This window comes from Monodon monoceros, unplaced genomic scaffold, assembly GCF_005190385.1.
Source record: "Monodon monoceros isolate NGI ecotype Baffin Bay Population unplaced genomic scaffold, NGI_Narwhal_1 Super_Scaffold_10, whole genome shotgun sequence".
Classification (NCBI taxonomy): domain Eukaryota; kingdom Metazoa; phylum Chordata; class Mammalia; order Artiodactyla; family Monodontidae; genus Monodon; species Monodon monoceros.
The window spans coordinates 56,950,808-56,968,784 of record NW_021703766.1 but is presented as its reverse complement, the minus strand read 5'-3'; the positions used below and the strand labels follow the sequence as shown (position 1 = coordinate 56,968,784).

General features: G+C 42.6%; 1 protein-coding gene across 2 annotated transcripts; it reads left to right on the top strand.

Annotated features, from left to right (window-relative positions):
- The first annotated feature begins 5,623 nt into the window (after nt 1-5,623).
- LOC114886529 (zinc finger protein 211-like) lies at nt 5,624-17,977 on the top strand. 2 transcript variants are annotated; one of them, XM_029207074.1, is made up of 4 exons: nt 5,624-5,872; nt 6,498-6,536; nt 7,149-7,275; nt 15,826-17,977. In XM_029207074.1, exons 2-4 carry the CDS (start codon nt 6,504-6,506, stop codon nt 17,217-17,219), a joined length of 1,554 nt encoding a protein of 517 aa, XP_029062907.1. In that variant the 5' UTR covers nt 5,624-5,872; nt 6,498-6,503; the 3' UTR covers nt 17,220-17,977. The 2 variants fall into 2 exon arrangements, with proteins under 2 accessions (XP_029062907.1, XP_029062915.1); XM_029207082.1 differs by lacking the exons at nt 5,624-5,872; nt 6,498-6,536; nt 7,149-7,275 and adding an exon at nt 15,072-15,136.

Genomic DNA, 17,977 nt, shown 5'->3' with positions numbered 1-17,977 from the left:
AACAAAATTCAACTGACTACATGTTAAAGATCTAAATGAGGGCTTCCCTGTTGGTGCAGTGGTTAAGGATCTGCCTGCCAATTCAGGGGACACAGGTTCGAGCCCTGGTCCGGGACGATCCCACATGCTGCGGAGCAACTAAGTCCCTGCGCCACAACTACTGAGCCTGTGCTCTAGAGCCCATTAGCCACAACTACTGAAGCCCGCACACCTAGAGCCTGTGCTCGGCAACAAGAGAAGCCACCGCAATGTGAAATCTGCGCACCGCAACAAAGAGTAGCCTCTGCTCCTGGTAACTAGAGAAAACCAGCGCGCAGCAACCAGGACCCAACGCAGCCAAAAATAAATAAACTAATTAATTTTAAAAAAGAAAGAAAATAGTTTTCAAAAAAATTAAAAGTATATAATCATGAATGTATCTCTTAAACATGGAATTCATTCATGAGCAGAACGTGTATGTGCATTTCACACCTACAAAAATAACAGTGACATCAAACACATGGTCAGAGTTTACGCATAACAAATTTCCTCCCCGCCCACAATTTCCTTTTTAGATCATTTGAATCACGATCCAGTCATTTTGTCTTTTAGACCAGTTGTAATTAATATTTCTCTCTCCTTCAAAACTTTTTTTCGTGGAGAAGAAAATGGATCATTTGTACGAAATCATTTCCATCATTCTACTATCTAATTGCAGCTGTTTTATATTGTCTAACACCTTCTTCCAAATGGCCAATAAATGCATAATTTGCTCCAAAGGGTGGTCTAATGTTGGTTCAGATTTTTGTCAAGGATACTTCCCAGGTGGTACAATGTCCTTCTCATTGCCTACAATGGACAGCCATTATGACAGGCTGTATTTAACCCTTTCTGTGACATGAGGATTGATCATGAGGATTGATCAGCACAACCATGTGCCCCAATATCAATTTCCCACAGCCTGTCATCGGTTGGTTGCAGCTGTCACTGATGATCATTCTGTAGATCCACTACTATACTAGATGAAGCAGAATGTTAATATTCTATTACCATTTTTGTATTTTCACTTAGAATCCTCCTACAAAAAACTTTTCTGCATCCTCTATTTGATTACCTTGAAATAGTCTGTACTGGAAAGACAGTAGAAATCATTCATATTTCCCTTATTTTTATGTTTCCAGAATAAATAGCCAATTCCTTAACTTTCTGAAAGGCTTCTGACTCTGGCTTTGTAGCATTACGAGCATGTGGTTACTTAAAGTACTTGATGCATTTAAAACTTGTCCAGGTAATTTTCTTTGAGATTTAATTTGTACCATAACTGTGGAGGGGGATGCTTTTCAAGTTGAATCCTGTGGCATCCTCATTCTCACGTGACCCCAGTTGTGTGGTAGACTGTCCTTGTGTCCTGGATTGAATAGATGTTCCATCTTGAACATTTCCTGCACTAGATCTGGAATTGGCAAATTTTTTTTTTTTTTTTGCAAATTTTTTAAAGATGCTATTTTCTTTCATGAGAAAGTGCATTTGGAGAACACAGCCTGAGTAATTTGGATGGTAATTACTCAGAACAGGGCTATCATCTGTAGATCCCTTTAATGAGAGGAGATACAATATACATATATGGTTTAAACATGGTTTAAACAAATACAGATCAAGTTTAAGTTCATTCTTCCAAACAAGTTTAAAATGATATAATTTTTCCTTAAATTGTTTCCTTTCAATTTTTCTAACTTTTGATCAAACTGTGACGAATCTCTTGTATAATGTACTTATTAATTTTAAATATAAATATTTTCTTGAAATATAAACATGAGTAAATTTTTTAAATCTCCGTAGGGATTTTCCATAGATATATTTCAGTACAAATGTACAGTCAAAACTGTTTTTAAAAATGTAGTTGGGGAATTCCCTGGCGGTCCTGTGGTCAGGACTCTGTGCTTCCACTGCCAGGGGCCCAGGTTGGATCCCTGGTCGGGGAACTAAGATCCTGAAAGCAGTGCAGTGCGGCCAAAAATAAAAAAAGTACTTTAAGTATTACTATTTTGTATGGATAGACTACAACTTTATTACACAAAGAGATTTATATATTTGTTTTACTTTTGTCATTAAATTTGATTGATTGTTTTAATTTCATTTTGATATAATATCGTTTAATAAATAAGTAAAATATTTATATTTACCCCAAAGTCAAAATTATAATTGAAGTAAATTAATTCAGATATATCTAGTTTCTATTCGTCCCTCCACATTGTTTAATCTCTGCCCGTCTATATCATTACTTATTGAAGGTTATAGTTCATTCTTTAATTGTTTTTAATGTAATTGTATAGATAGATAGGTAGAGAGAAAATGTGTATTTATCTACATTATTTATATTCTTATTCCTTCACAATCATAAGAATAATTGTAGAATACTAAACATCTCTTAACCCACTTGCCTTTTCTCACTTAAGAATATATCCTGAAGGTAATTTCATACATGGAGGAAAATGATCTTCATTCAGTTCATGGCTGTAGGAAAATATGTTCTGTGAATGGTGCATCCTTTATTCAAATACCCCCTCATATGAACACTTGTATGAATTCCACCTCAAGACCTTTATTAATAACAACTGCACCCATAAGTATGTACTCCTATAATCCAGTTAAATTAAGAAAACGTGTTACCAAAAGAGAGGAAATCATGTGCTATGTTTAGCAGTAGATACAGCTGAGCAGAAGGTGACACATTTACGTTCATTTATCTTTCTAGCATTTATTCATTTATTTCTATCTCAAATTAAAATCAATATCTCCTAGACATGAAAGTGAAGGGTTGGACTTCCCTGGTGGCGCAGTAGTTAAGAATCCACCTGTCAATGCATTGGACACAAGTTCGAGCCCTAGTCCGGGAAGATCCCACATGCCGTGGAGCAACTAAGCCCGTGTGCCACACTACTGAGCCTGCGTACCACAACTACTGAAGCCCGCACGCCTAGAGCCCATGCTCTGCAACAAGAGAAGTCTCTGCAATGAGAAGACCGCACGTCACAGCAGAGTAGCTCCCGCTCACTACAACTAGAGAAAGCCCACCGAAGACCCAACACAGCCAAACATAAATTAAAAAAAAAAAAGAAGAAGAAAGTTAAAGGCATGCCAACCTGGAAATGGAAATCATCTTCCTCACTCAGACTGGAGTTGGGATCCTGGGAAACTCCTCCCTCTTTTGTCTTTTAAACTTCACTTTGTTGACTGGATAGAAGTTGAGATCCACAGATCAGATTATCAACCACTGGCCTTAGCCAACAATTTGTCTCTCTTCTCCATAGGGATCCCACAGACAATGGCAGCTTGATTGAAATATTTCCTGGATGATGCTGGATGTAAACTTGTCTTCTATTTACACAAACTGGCCAGAGAGGTTTCTCTCAGCACTACCAGTCTTCTGAGTGGTTTCCAGGCCATTAAGTTTTGCCCCAGAACCTCTTTATGGGTGGACTTCAGAATTCGATCCACAAAGTGTATTGGTTTCTGTAGTTTTCTTTTCTGGATCCTACAACTCTTGGTAGATGTCTGCAGTCCTATTAGAGTAATTGGTCCAAGAAGTAGCAAAAATATAAGTGTAAAAACAAATTATGGATACTGTTCCCCACTCATGCCTGATAAATTTATCAGCTTATTACGTGTAATTATATTATCTTAAATGGATGTTATATGTTTGGGCTTCATGATCTGGACTAGTGGGTACATGGTCCTTTTCCTGCACAGGCACAAGCAACAAGTCCAACACATTCACAGCAACAGACTCTCCCCCAGACCTTCCCATGAGGCTACAGACACACACACCACCCTGATTCTAGTGAGCTCCTTTGTCTACTTTTATTGTCTCTCTTCCATTTTGAGTCTTTGCATTACTCTTATTGTGAATCCAAAGCAGTGGCTAATGGACACGTCTGTGCTAATAGCATCACTTTCCCTGCTTTCCTTTGTGTTCATCAGCAGTGACACCCATGTCTCTAAGTTCTTCCGTGATTTCTGAACCAGGAAAAAAAGTTTCCTAATCTAGCTCAAATAGCTATAAGTCTTCTGATTTCTCCAGTTAGATCAATATTAATTTGTATTTTTAATTTTTTAAATTACATGATTGTCGGTCCAGATTATTCTGCTAGAATTGGTGATATAATAGTAAATAAGAACAACCCTTGCTAAATAAGCAAACAACAGATCTATACACAAATTTTGAATTCCCTTTTACTAAACAAACAAAAAAATGATATATATATATATATATATATATATATATATATATATATATATATGAATACACAGGCAAACACAGAGAGATGCATTCATGTGCAGACAGAATTCATAAAAGTTACCATGGCATAAACATTGCTTTTCTCCACAAGATAGAATTATCAGACTTTTCACTTTGCTAAACCAGAAACAACAGCCTCTAAGTGGAGTCACTCATGCTAACACCAAGACTTAATACCTAACATAACTGCAGTTATAACCTTCCCCAGAAATGTAATCAGAAACAGTAAGTGTGGAATTGTGAGGTCGGTACCAATTGGACCATCTGTCACATGGGCCCTCTCCATTTCTCAAAGGAAGATGAGGTAACCCACCTCAAAAGAACTTTTTTCTCCAAAGGGAGATGACCTTATGTGAAATAATCCTTTTTTGTGTTTATGACTTCCCTGTGTTGCCTTTAAAAATCTTTCTCTTTCCGTGGAGCTTTGAAGTTCCTCTCTACTTGCTACATATGATGCTGCCAGATTCATGAATCATTCAATACACACATTTAGATCTTTAACATGTAGTCAGTTGAATTTTGTTTATCAACAACTTTCTATTTTATAAATGTACAGAGAGTAGTACTCCTTAATAAACAATAGCCAATGTTATATTTCATACAAGGGAAACTGTCAGCTGTGTAGTACAAAAAGGAATGTGCATGTGTTAAACAGATTTATGTTTTTTAGGTAAAATGATTTAATGTTTTATGGATAAGACGGTGTTTCTCACTGAGTTGGGCATAATCATTAATCATTGACTACCAGGAAGGAGAGGCCCGGATCCCACCACATCCGGCTTCGTCAGAGCCGTCCAATATGCCTCCTCTATCTTGTCTACTGTGGCTCAGGTGATTTTTTTCTTTTCTTTAAATTCCCAGACAAAACGTACTAAAGCTCACAAAAATGACTTTAATGCCTCAGTCTGAGTGCATTTACAGGACAATAGGATAATGTATAATCACTTGCAGCTACCAGACAATGTTCACATCTACCAGACAATGTTCGCATGGAATCCGAGTTTCTAAACACTTCAGAGATCAATAGCATTGAAGGATTTCTAAATGCACTTCGGACTCCCCAGAAATTGGCCTTCGCCCCTTTGAGAGGAAGCGAAGCTTCTCTCCGACCTAGAAGAACAAGGCCTTCAGCTCTGAGCAGCCCCGTGGCATTGCTTGACCCTTTCCCTGGGAGATTCCAGCAAAGGCGCCGCTCCTGCGGGCCTGTGTGCCGGCGGGAACTCCATTACCCAGAAAGTTATGCGCTGAGCGGCAGCGAAGAACACCCAATGAACATCCAGACTTTCGGCATTTCCGGGAGGGCGCACTGGGCGAAGGCGAGACTTCCTGTATTTTGTGGCGGTCATTTTGGCAGTCCTCGGGGTCAGAAGGCCGAGAGCGCAGAGTCTGCATTGAGGAGACAGACAGAGGAGGCGCGGGAAGAGGCTTTGTCCCCAGTGACTAGAGGCGGTTCTATAGTCGGGCACATCGCCGCTTGCGGGGCCGGTCTGGAGACGTTGGTGCCCGGTCCGTTCGGGACGCTCGGCTGTCCCCTCTCTGCCCCGGCTTGTGGCTCAGGTGGCGGCGGCGGCGGCGCCGAGGGACCCGCCTCAGGTAAACGCTCGTCCTGCGGGCCCTCACCGCCCTCACCCCACCAGACACTAAAGCCCCGAGTGCGGGGCGCCTGCTCTCGTGCCCGCAGCCCAGGCCCCGGTGTCCAGGACGGTGAGGTGGCCGTGTGTGGGGCCCTGTTTCTGACAGACGGTGTGATGGCGCGTGGCAGAGGGTCACAGGTGGAGGCACCGGCAGGTGCAAAGGCTGGGAGGTCGGATTGAGCCGGGAGGATTGGGGAAAACTGGGGTCCGTGTTGCTTCTGCAGGGAACAAAGTGTGGGTAGAGTCGCACCTGCAGTGACAGGCTGAGGAGTTGTACCTTCCTTCTTGGGGTTCTTGGAGCCATGGAAATTTTTGCGTAAAAGGGACATGATCTAAGTTAAGTTTGAAAAAATCCCCAGAGTCTGTTCAGTAGAAGCACAAATTGTAGGGCTGCTGAGGACATTGCGGCAGAGGGTGTTTGGGGTTTTTTCCCCAAGGACACAAAACTGCTGAGAGTCAATACAGAGGTTAGACGGTCGGTCCGAGATTACCTGGCTCTGGTGACTCCCAGGGGTGCAGGGAAGGCCTGAGCCCCTGGTAGGATGCCATGCTCACATCCCCCTAAGACCTGCCTCTTCCCACAGGTTTCCATGGCTGCGGAAGTGCTTTTGGAACCTAATCAGGTAAGTGGCGGTTTCGTCCTCCCTCACTGGTCCCAACCCCTGTTTTCTCCAAATTTGTGGTGTCATGAGACTTATCACCTGCCATTTTCCCAACCTTTGGGTGTGGGGACCTTAGAGAATACTAGCTCAGGGTCCTGAGTTGAGTCCAGGGGTTTGATGGAGGGGTTCCCATTTCAGGCCACCAATGGAAAGAGATGTAGAAGCTTGTCACTAAAACGGGAAGTGCTTGGAGGTGAGGCTAAGCTGGTTTAGGGGATTGCAGGTCTCCTTCCTTTCTGGTGAGAACAAACTGGGTGTGGGGAGTAAGAGTCAGACTTGGAATGACTGCCTGTGAGGTTAGGCATCTGTTCTGCAGGCAGTGGGAGGTCTGGATCAGATGAGGGAGGTGTTCGCATCTAGGTCTTAACAGGCCCCATGTGGTTGCAGAGTGGGCAGCAGAGTGAACACAGTGCTGGGAGTATGAGAAGACAGCAGACACCAATGGCACCGGGATCTGGGATCTCCTCTGCGATCTTAGGAGGAGGATGGACGTGGGGTAGATGTGTGAGGAGATAGATTGTGGGTCTTCAGGAGTGAGGCTGTTGATGATTTCATCTGTCTCTGTCCTGGCAGGGAAGTGTGACCTTTGAGGATGTGGCCCTGTATTTCTCCTGGGAGGAATGGGCTCTCCTTGATGAGGCTCAGAGATGCCTGTACCACGATGTGATGCTGGAGAATTTTGCACTTACATCTTCATTGGGTAAGCTCTTACGCCTGCCCCTATGCCCTGGGCAAGGCTTGGCCTTTCTCTTTTCTCCAGGGTCAAGTATGTCTCCATCTAAACCATGGGTACTGCTTCCTTTCCCAGTTGCCTGGGTATGTGCTGTGGTTCAAGGGGTGAGCTGAGTGCATGTCTACTTCTCATCCTTATCACTCCAGCACCTCCTGCCCCGAAGCTTCACAGGGAAGGATTAGGTATCGCTGTTCTTTAGGTCAGCCTAATGGATCCCACCTGTCATGCCGTCTCTCTCGCTGGGTGACTGTCTAGTTCCATGGCACCCTAGTATTGCTCCCTTCCTGTACCTCACATTTATTTGTTCCTGACTGTGCCTGAAAGTGTAGTCACTTATATAGTCACTGCTTACACAGATGATCTTGAGAGGTCTCTAGCTAAGATTCTTTTTTCTTTATTTTAGTTGTGACAATTTTGCAGAACAAAACATTTACCACTTCTAAGTGGCATTTAGTAATTCTCATTGTACAACCATCACAATCATGCAACCACAGAAGTTTTTCATCTTGTAAACTTCAACTCTGTACCCATTAAACAGTAACTTCCCCCATCCACTCACAACCACCATTCTACTTTCTGTATCTGAATTTGACTATTCCAAGTGTCACATATTGGCGGAATCATCAGCAGCTTTTGTTTTTTGGTCTGGCTTTTTTGACTTAGCATAATATCTTAAAGGTTCATCTGTGTTGTAGTATGTGTCAGAATTTCCTTTCTTTTTAAGGCTGAATAATATTCTGTTTTATGAATGTACCACATTTTGTTTACTATTAATCTATCAGTGGACACTTGAGTGCTTCTACCTTTTGGCTCTTGTGTATAATGCTGTTATGAACATGGGTGTGCAGATATTTAGTGTCCCTGCTTCAATTTTTTTGGGTATATATGGAAAATTGGAATTGCTTCATCTTATGATAAATCTGTCTTTAATAGAATTAAAATTACAGCTGCACAAAGGTTCCAATTTCTCACATCCTTGCCAACACTTCTTTTTTTTTGGGTGATAACCATCCTAATTGGTGTGAAGTGGTAGCATAGTTGGGTTTTTTTGTTTGTTTTGTTTTTGTTTTTTTAAAACAGGTATGTTCTTTTATTTATTTATTTATTTTTGGCTGCATTTTGTCTTCGTTGCTGGGCGCGGGCTTTCTCTAGTTGTGGCGAGTGGGGGCTACTCTTCGTTGTGGTACGCGGGCTTCTCGTAGTGGCTTCTCTTGTTGCAGAGCATGGTCTCTAGGTGCACAGGCTTCAGTAGTTGTGGCATGTGGGCTCAGTAGTTGTGGCTCGCGGGCTCTAGAGCCCAAGCTCAAGAGTTGTGGTGCACAGGCTTAGTTGCTTCGCAGCCTGTGGGATCTTGCCGGATCAGGGATCACATCCGTGTCCCCTGCATTGACAGGCAAATTCTTAACCACTGCACCACGAGGGAAGTCCCAGTATCATAGTGTTTCGATTTGCATTTCCCTAACAGCTGGTGATGTTGAGCATCTTTTTGTGTGCTTATTACCCTTTTGTATATCTTTGTTGGAGTAATGTCTGTTGAAGTCTTTTCCCAATTTTTTTTTTTTTTGGCGGTACACGGGCCTCTCACTGTTGTGGCCTCTCTCGTTGCGGAGCACAGGCTCCAGACGCGCAGGCTCAGCAGCCATGGCTCACGGGCGCAGCCGCTCTGCGGCATGTGGGCTCTTCCCGTACCAGGGCACGAACCCGTGTCCCCTGCATCGGCAGGCGGACTCTCAACCACTGACCCACCAGGGAAGCCCTTTTCCCAATTTTTGAATCAAGTTGCTTGATGTTTTTGTTTTTGAATTTTAGGAATTCTCTATATATTCTGGATATTAATTTTTTATCAGATATTTGACTTGTAAATATTATCTCCCATTCTGTAAGTTGCCTTTTTACTATTTTCTTAGCATCGTTTGATGTACCAAAGTTTTTCATTTTGATGAAGTCGTTTGTTTTCCTTTTGTTCCTTGTGCCTTTGATGTCGTTTCCAAGGAATCACTGCCAAATGCAATGTCATGAAGTTTTCCTCTGTTTTCTTTGAAGCATTTTATATTTGTAGCTCTTAAGTTTAGATCTTTGATCCATTTTGAGTTAATTTATGTACCTGGTGTCCATCTAATTTCATTCTTATGCATGTGGTATTCAGTTTTCCCAGCATCATGTGTTGAAAAGCCTGTCCTTCCCTGTCGAATGGTCTTGGTCTCCTTTTTGAAAACCATTTAACCAGATATGTGAGAGTTTATTTCTGAGCTCTTTATTCTGTGCCATTGGTCTGTATGTCTGCCTTGATTCCAGTATGACACTGTTTTGATTACTGTAGCTTCACACTGATAAATTGAAATTTAGAATTGTGACTCCTCCAACTTTGTTCTTCTTTTTCAAGATTGTTTTGGCTGTTTGTTGTCATTTGAGATTGCATATGAATTTTAGGATGAATTTTTATGTTACTGCAGAAAACATCATTAGAATTTTGATAGGGATTGCATTGAGTCTGTAGATGGCTTGGGGGTCATATCAACATCTTCACAATATTAAGTTTTCCAATTTATGAGCATAGAAGTCTTTCCATTTACTGTCTTTAATTTTTTTTAGCAGTGTTTTATACTTTTTAGTGTATAAGTCTTACTTCCTTAGTTAAGTTTATTTCTAAGTATTTTATTCTTTTGATAGATAGTTTTATAAGTGGAGTTTTTCTTAGTTTCCTGTTCAGATTGTCCATTGTTAGTGTGTAGAAATACAACTGTGGAAAACTGCCGCCATGTCCTGCCTGCCGCCTGCCACACATGGTGGGTAGTCGATCCAGGACCTTGCTTCATACGTGTGGAGGAAAGCCCTTCCCCTGAAGTTAGTTATGACTTACAGCAATTGGGTAAACTACACCTGTGCATAGAATTGAAACATTTTTCTTTTCTCCCTGCCTGGTGCCTCCAGAAATTGGGGACTCTTGGGTTCTGAACAGCCTTATCAGGGGAATGGAAAAGGCTGACTCCTGGCATGTGCAGGAATCTCAATATTTTGGGGACTTCTAGAAGAGAAAAATCCACCAAGGCATAATCTGGTGGCATGCCTTTGGCATGGCTTTCCTGGCCTTGAGAGGTCTTTTGGGAATTCATTCTGACACTCCTTCTGAGGAATTCCACCACAACTAGTTTGGAGGAGCCTAAGTGGTCAATTGACCACACTTGTTTTACAAACAGATTAGTTTCAATTTGGCTGTGTTTGGTGGAGATGAGGGTAATTTCAAGGAGAAAAAAGGCTATGTTTTAGTGGATATTAAATTCTAGTTCTCTTAATTGAGGTTTGTATTTATGAAAGTTATTGTGTTAGCCATACTTTTGCCCTGATGTTCTGGTTGGAAAGAAAATTATGTAGTGAAATTGCCACAGAGTGTGTGACAGTGTGACTGTGTCACGTGAAGTGTGACACTGCTTGCTTTAAGTCTGCTACTAAAAGCACATGTACAATGCTTGTGTGACAATTGGGTATAAGAAATATATGGTCTAGGGCTTCCCTGGTGGCACAGTGGTTAAGAATCCACCTGCCAGTTCAGGGGACACGGGTTCGAGCTCTGGACCAGGAAGATCCCACATGCCACGCAACAACTAAACACGTGCACCACAACTACTGAAGCCCACGTGCCTAGAGCCCGTGCTCTGTAACAAGAGAAACCACCACAATGAGAAGCCCACGCACCACAATGAAGAGTAGCCCCCGCTCACCACAACTAGAGAAAGCCCGTGTGCAGCAACAAAGACCCAATGTAGCCAAAAATAAACAAATCAATTTATTTAAAAAAAAGAAAGAAAGAAGTATATGGCCTATAAAGTGTTTGCCCATTAACATTCTTCTGAGCCTGTTCATGAGATCTGATTGGTTTTCCCCCACCTTGTATAACTAGGCAAATATAAAGGAGGCCTAGCACTGAGGGACATGATCTGAACCTGGGGTAGGAGCCAGCACCCTAGCCTAGAGGGACGGGTATTTTAGTCATCAATATTTTCTACTGAGAGATTTGCAATCAGAAGGGGAAATGATGGAAAAATCGCCATGTGTTGAGGTATAGGGGAGTCATTCTGGCTTAACTTAAATTTTACTGATCAGAGCAGCCTATTTGTGATCTTTCAGACATGCGTTGTACATCTGCTTTGGCCATTGAGGAAGGGAATGGGTTTGAAAGTCAAAATGGAGTAACTTGTTCAGACATCCAAGGTGAAACTAAGGAGCCATCGTATACATGATTTTAGTCACGTTCTTGTGTTATTGAAAGTTGAGTTTTTGAGCTGTTTTACAGACTAGGAGAAAAACCACAGGCAGGTGTGTTATCTCAGAATGTGGTTACTGCTTGTGTTTTGCTTAATTGTCATAATCTCCCCTGTGTTGTGCCTGTTAGATGTCTTAAATTTCATCTCTAGCCTGAAGGAGGAAATCTATTCCACGACTGAGCAGCAACACTGGCTTCACTGTGAAGTGAGTCTAATTGCTGGGTCTCCAGCGAGATGCAATTGTCAGCCTTCTCTGGACTTCCATGAAAAATTGACCTGGCTACTATGACTATTTGGGGACTACTGACAATGGGGGAGAAAGACTCTCACCATATTTTTGTCCCACATGCCAGTACATCAGAAGGAGCCCTGTTGAACTAAGATCTCGCATGCTTCATGGCACAGCCAAAAATTAAAAAAAAGAAAAAAAAAAAGAAGGACCCCTGTTGGTAAACGTTACTATACAGCTGACTGCCCATGAGCCTCCCTTGGCTATGCTGTGTGGAATGGAATAGGCTGGCTTCTGGACACATAAGTCCAACTAGTGGGATTAACTCTTTTTTGTTTGGAAGGATCTAATGGGTCCAACCTTAATGGCACTCAACCCAGCATGGGGAGACAGATCTGTAGTGTGACTGCTGACCATTGGCCAGGCCACCAGAATGTTTCTTTAAAATCCGGACCTCCCCATGGGGGTAGCTCTGGGTTTGTGAAAACCAGGGGTGGCCTTACCTTCCTTATAACTGGACAGGGCACTCCTACTATTGACTCTCTTTCCATTGACCTGGTAAGATCTTGGCTCCAAAATTTGCCCACATCCTGGCAAATGACTCTTCTGAGCATAGTAGGTATCTTGATACTCTGAGGCTGCTGCTGTCTGTATTGTGTTTGTGGTATCTGGTTGCAGTGCCCCCTACATACTTGACCCCAGGGATATCGCGGAAGAGGGTAGACCAAGATTGTAAGGGTCGTGCAGTGTGTGTAGGGGTAGAGTGTATGGTTAGGCCACTCAAGATGGCTGTTCTATTGCTCTCTGTACATCCTCTGCCCCACCATTGCCTGCTTCATCTATACCCTATGCACATGACTGACCTTCCTACTCACTTGCCCCAGACCCCAGCTAGTGATCATTCTTATCAAAGGGGTGGTGAGGGGTTTGCCTCTCTACTGGTTTCCCTGGTAACTAATGAGCCCACCTGATGCCAGTTCCCCTATAACTGGTAATCTTCTGTTCCCCTTGGGAGCAAGGACTGTTGTCATGTCCTGCCCATTGTCTGCTGTACAGGGTGGGGTGTCACGTCAGGACCTTGCTTCAGATTTGTAAGCTCCCCCATCCATTAAACCATTGATGTCTCTGTTGCTGGGAGGAAAAAAAAAAAAACACAACTGTTTAGTTCTTTTTTTTTTTGCCACACTGCCTGGCTTGGAGGATCTTAGTTCCGGACCAGGGAGTGAACCCAGACCTTGGCAGTGAAAGCTCTGAGTCCTAACTACTGGACCACTAGGGAATTCCCACAACTGTTTTATTTGTATCCTCTTCCTTTGCTGAATTCATTTATTCTAACAGTTTTGTGGTGGAATCTTTAAAATTTCATGAGCTATGGATGCTTTTTGTCTTTCCTGCCTAATGCTCTGTCTAGAATTTCCAGTACTATGTTGAATAGTAGTGGTGGAAGCTGGCGTCCTTTTCTTGTTTTTGATATTGTAGGAATACTTTTCAGTCTTTTACCGTTGAGTACAATATTTGTCATGGATTTTAAATCCTTTGCTTTTATTATGTTAAGCTAGTTTCCTTCTATTGATAGTTTGTTGAGTATTTTATCATGAAAGGGTATTAAATTTTGTCATGTGGTTTTTGTGCATTGATTGAGGTGGTATGATTTTTTCCTCATTCTGTTAATGTGATATATTACACTGAATTTTGTATCTGTTTTTAAAATATTTATTTATTTATTTTTTGGCTGCATCAGATCTTAGTTGCAGCACACAGGATCTTCCTTGTAGCATATGTGATCTTTCGTTGTGGTGCGTGCTTCGTTGTGGCGTGCAGGCTCAGTAGTTGTGGCTCAAGGGTTTTAGTTGCCCCGCGACATGTAGGATCTTAGTTCCCTGACCAGGGATCGAACCCGTGTCCCCTGCATTGGAAGGTGGATTCTTAACCACTGGAACACCAGGGAAACCCCTGAATTTTTTATGTTGAACCATCCTGGCAAGTTGTGTCTTGTAGAAAGCATATAGTTGGATTATGTTCTTTTATCCATTCTGCCAGTTTCTCTTTTGCTTAGAAATTTTATTCCATTGACATTTAGAATAATTACTAATGAGGGGGGAATTACTTCTGTCATTTTGCTATTTGTTTTCTACATGTCTTTTGGTCTCTTTTGTCCCTTGTTTCCTCATTATTGTTTTTTGTGTTCCACTGGTCTTTTGGTAGTAAAATGTTTACATTTTTTGTCGTTTCCTTTGTGTACTTTCTATAGCTATTTTTTTCTTTGTAGTTACCATGGAAATTGCATTTACCATGCTAAAATTATAACACATTATTTGAATTTATACCCTTTTAGCTTCAACGATATTTTAACAAGGGTGAAAGGGGGTGGAGGGATAAACTGTTGGTTTGTATGTCCCATGATTTTTTTTTGTTGTTGAAAAATGGGTGTTTGTGTCTTACATTGTGGTAACTTGAGATTCAGTTCTCCCTCTTCCTAGGGTTTGCTGGGATCTGTTTGTTTGTCTTTCTGTTTGCTTGTTTAATGGCTATAGGGTGTCTCCATCCTGGAGATCAGTCTGAGGTATAAAGTTAAGGTCTACTCAGATTTTTTTCTTACCCAGATATGCATGGTGACTTTGTAAATTCCCCTGCATATATGATTGATTTTGAGTGCCTTAGTCCTTGAATTTCTGCCTATCAAAATGGGACTAAGAGAAAAATGATGTGAGGGGGGTGGACGGAATAGACGCCTGCCCTTTAAATCCCCTGTGAAATTGCTTCAGCTAGTGAGGGGAGGGCCTTTGCACCATTGGTAGTGTGGTTTCCAACAATGGCTGCCCAACTCCGTAGCACTACCATCATTAGAAGCAGCAAAAAGAGCACAGATTTCTGATATTTGGAGGACAGATGCCTTATTGCCCAACCTGGCTCCTAGAAGCTTCTCCAGGAACACGTACATGGTGCCTGCCCCAGGGCTCAGAGTTAGGGGAGTTGGAGAATGAAAACCATTACCATGCTAAGAGCTGAAAGTGATCAAAATTAAAGCAGTTTAGCATTGCAGAGGGGTTACATCAGATTGATTCTACCAGTATAGTTGTCCAGAAGGGAAGACACATTGCTGGTTCTTACTTTTCTGCTCTCTTACCTCTGTCTGTCCTTAGAAACTTTTTTGTAGTATTTAAATAGCTTTCTGGTGGTCTATTGTGTGCTGAGTTGTCTGGGACAGTATTGGCTACTGACTTGTCCTGTCATTCCCTTAGGAATTGGGTACTCTTTGTCTCATGCAGATCCTCAGATGAGGCTACAGAAAATGTCCTCTGCTTCACAGGATGGACATGACTCCATTCTCAACAAGGTGGGCTCCGAGCAGGCCTGACACAGATGAATGGCAGTTGAGAGAGAACATCACTTCAGGGCTTTGTCAAAATCATACAAAGAACCTGTCCTGTTTAATTGTGTTTTGGTGCCATTGCTAGTGGCCACACCTCACTTCTACTTTCCCTTCTCCATTCTTAACATTTTGCTGACTTGTCATTTCTACTAGTCATTTTTATTCTGACTCCAGCTGAGAGCTACTCCCCACCTCTCTGGACTGCTTACCTCACTTATTGCTCACACTGTTCCCTCCTTAGTGCATTCCCACTTTGTAGTGTCCTAAAGTGTGCACGTGTCTGATTATCCTTAAGCATTTTTTACCTTTGTTCCAGTCAGATTTTTCTGGGACTGGACTGGACTTCTGCACAGCATCCCATGTTGTCAGCAGATATAATCCTGCTAAAAGCCATTAGCAGAAGAATGAGCTGTAGGACATGCCTTTTTCCCTGGGCCACACCCTTTACTCATGTCCTGTGCCTGGGGAGGCCCACACCATCCTGTGAACTTAGGGACCCAGTGGGGCACAGCAGCTGTTTCCTCAAGCTGACCCCAACTTTCTTTTCCTGAAAACAGTTTCATGGACGGATTCTTTGATGCATCAATTTACATTTGTGATTGTTTTGCCCCCTCTCAATATGGTTAACATGTACTTCACCATCACTTTTTCAGGCTGTTGGCATGAAGTGGAAGATGAGGAAACATCTCCTGAACAGAGCATTTCTGTAGAAGGAGTGTCACAGATCAGGACTCTTAAAGCAATTTCATCTCCCCAGAAGGCCCAGCCCTTTGAGATGTGGGGCCCAATCTTGAGAGATATTTTGCACTTGCCTGAGCACCAGGGAATGCATCTTGGGCAGAAACCATACACATATGGGAAACAATTTTATTTCACTGCCAACCTTCAGCAGTACCAGGGGCAGCACATTGGAAAGATACCCATCAGAAGTTCTGCAGACCGAGACTTGTATGTAAAGAGTTGCACAACCCACTTGTCAGGGAAATCCATTATCTGTATGGAGATTGCGAAGGACTTCTTAGCCAGCGTGGGATTTTTCCATCAACAGGTCATTCACACTGAGGAGAAGCCAAACAACAGTAATGAGTGTGAGGCTGTCTTTCACAGTGGAAAAAAGCATCAGAACTGGGGAGAAGGCAAAAAAGCCCTCAACTGCACAGACACACTTGTTGAGGACCAAGGAGTCCTCACTAGAGAAGGGCTTTACGAGTGCAGCAAATGTGGAAAAGCCTGTACCCGAAGATGTAACCTCATTCAGCACCAGAAAGTCCACACTGGAGAAAGGCCTTATGAATGCCATGAATGTGGAAAATTCTTTACCTACCTTTCCAGCTTCATTATACATCAGAGAGTTCACACTGGAGAAAGGCCTTATGAGTGCAGTGAATGTGGGAAATCCTTTAGCCAGAGCTATAGCCTCAATAGCCATAGGAAAGTTCACACAGGAGAAAAACCTTATGAGTGCAGGGAATGTGGGAAGTCTTTTAGTCAAAGATCGAACCTCATTCAACATCAGAGAGTTCACACTGGAGAAAGGCCTTATGAGTGCAGTGAATGTGGGAAATCCTTTAGCCAAAACTTTAGCCTCATTTACCACCGGAGAGTTCACACTGGAGAACGGCCTCATCAGTGCGGTGAATGTGGGAAATCCTTTAGCCGAAGCTCCAGCCTCATTCACCACAGGAGACTTCATACTGGAGAAAGGCCTTATGAGTGCAGTAAATGTGGGAAATCCTTTAAGCAAAGCTCCAGCTTTATTTCACATCGGAAAGTCCACACAGGAGAAAGGCCCTATGAGTGTGGGGACTGTGGAAAATCATTTAGCCATAGTTCCAACCTCAAGAACCACTGGAGAGTTCACACTGGAGAAAGGCCTATTGAGTGCAATGAATGTGGGAAATCGTTTAGCTGCAAATCTAACCTCGTTAAACACCTGAGAGTCCACACAGGAGAAAGGCCGTATGAGTGTGGGGACTGTGGAAAATCCTTTAGCCAAAGTTCCAGCCTCATTCAGCACCAGAGAGTTCACACTGGAAAAAGGTCCTGAGTGCATTGAATGTTGGAAAAAATTTTCAGCTGCAAATATAACCTCATTCAACATGAGAGACTTCACACTAGTGAAGGGCCATAGATAGCTGGGATGTGCAGTTTCCTTCTAGTGTAATTACAGTGGAGGAGAGAAGTTGTGAGGGAGCCATTTACCTGAATTAAAGCCCATACATCCAAAAATCTGCAGTGGGGAGTGTTATGTAGGAATCCTTAAGGAGCTGTGTTATACTTTATTTCCTGCCAGGCTCTTTCTAGCTTTATGTCACTGCCAGTATGACAGAATTCATTTCACCTGTGTTACCCAGCAGGTTCACACAATGTGCAAAAGTTATCTCCCAACATGTTCAGGGAAGTTGACTTCTGTCCCATTCCTGTTTGCGGGGTAAGTAATGAGTAGTCTTAGCTCTTGTGGGATCCTCATTCCCTTCCCATTTCCAAAGTAGGGCCTGGACCCGATCCAGTTTGGGCCCAGTGGAGCCAGTCTGAGTTCTATTTGTGACTTGCCAGGAAGGACTGCATTTTCAGGGATATGTTTGTTTATGGTGACATTTCTTTTGGCTTTTCCCAGCCTCTGAGTCACAAAGCTGGGAATTGCAAGCCTCCTATTGCTCTGCATTTTGCAATAATAAAGGCATTAATGTTTAAGCCACCTTTGGTCTTGGAGTTCCATTCACTGTGTGAGGTGATCTGAAAACAACTGGACTCTACCAGCATTAAGGACAGCACAGCTCTCATGGTGGGAGGGGGGTCCCATGC

What these genes read in the sequence shown, in the direction of transcription:
- LOC114886529 (XM_029207074.1), top strand. Translation starts at nt 6,504, where the DNA reads ATGGCTGCGGAAGTGCTTTTGGAACCTAATCAG. An exon ending in TGCTTTTGGAACCTAATCAG is followed by an intron (nt 6,537 to 7,148) that starts GTAAGTGGCGGT and finishes CTGTCCTGGCAG; the next exon opens with GGAAGTGTGACCTTTGAGGA. An exon ending in TGCACTTACATCTTCATTGG is followed by an intron (nt 7,276 to 15,825) that starts GTAAGCTCTTAC and finishes TCACTTTTTCAG; the next exon opens with GCTGTTGGCATGAAGTGGAA.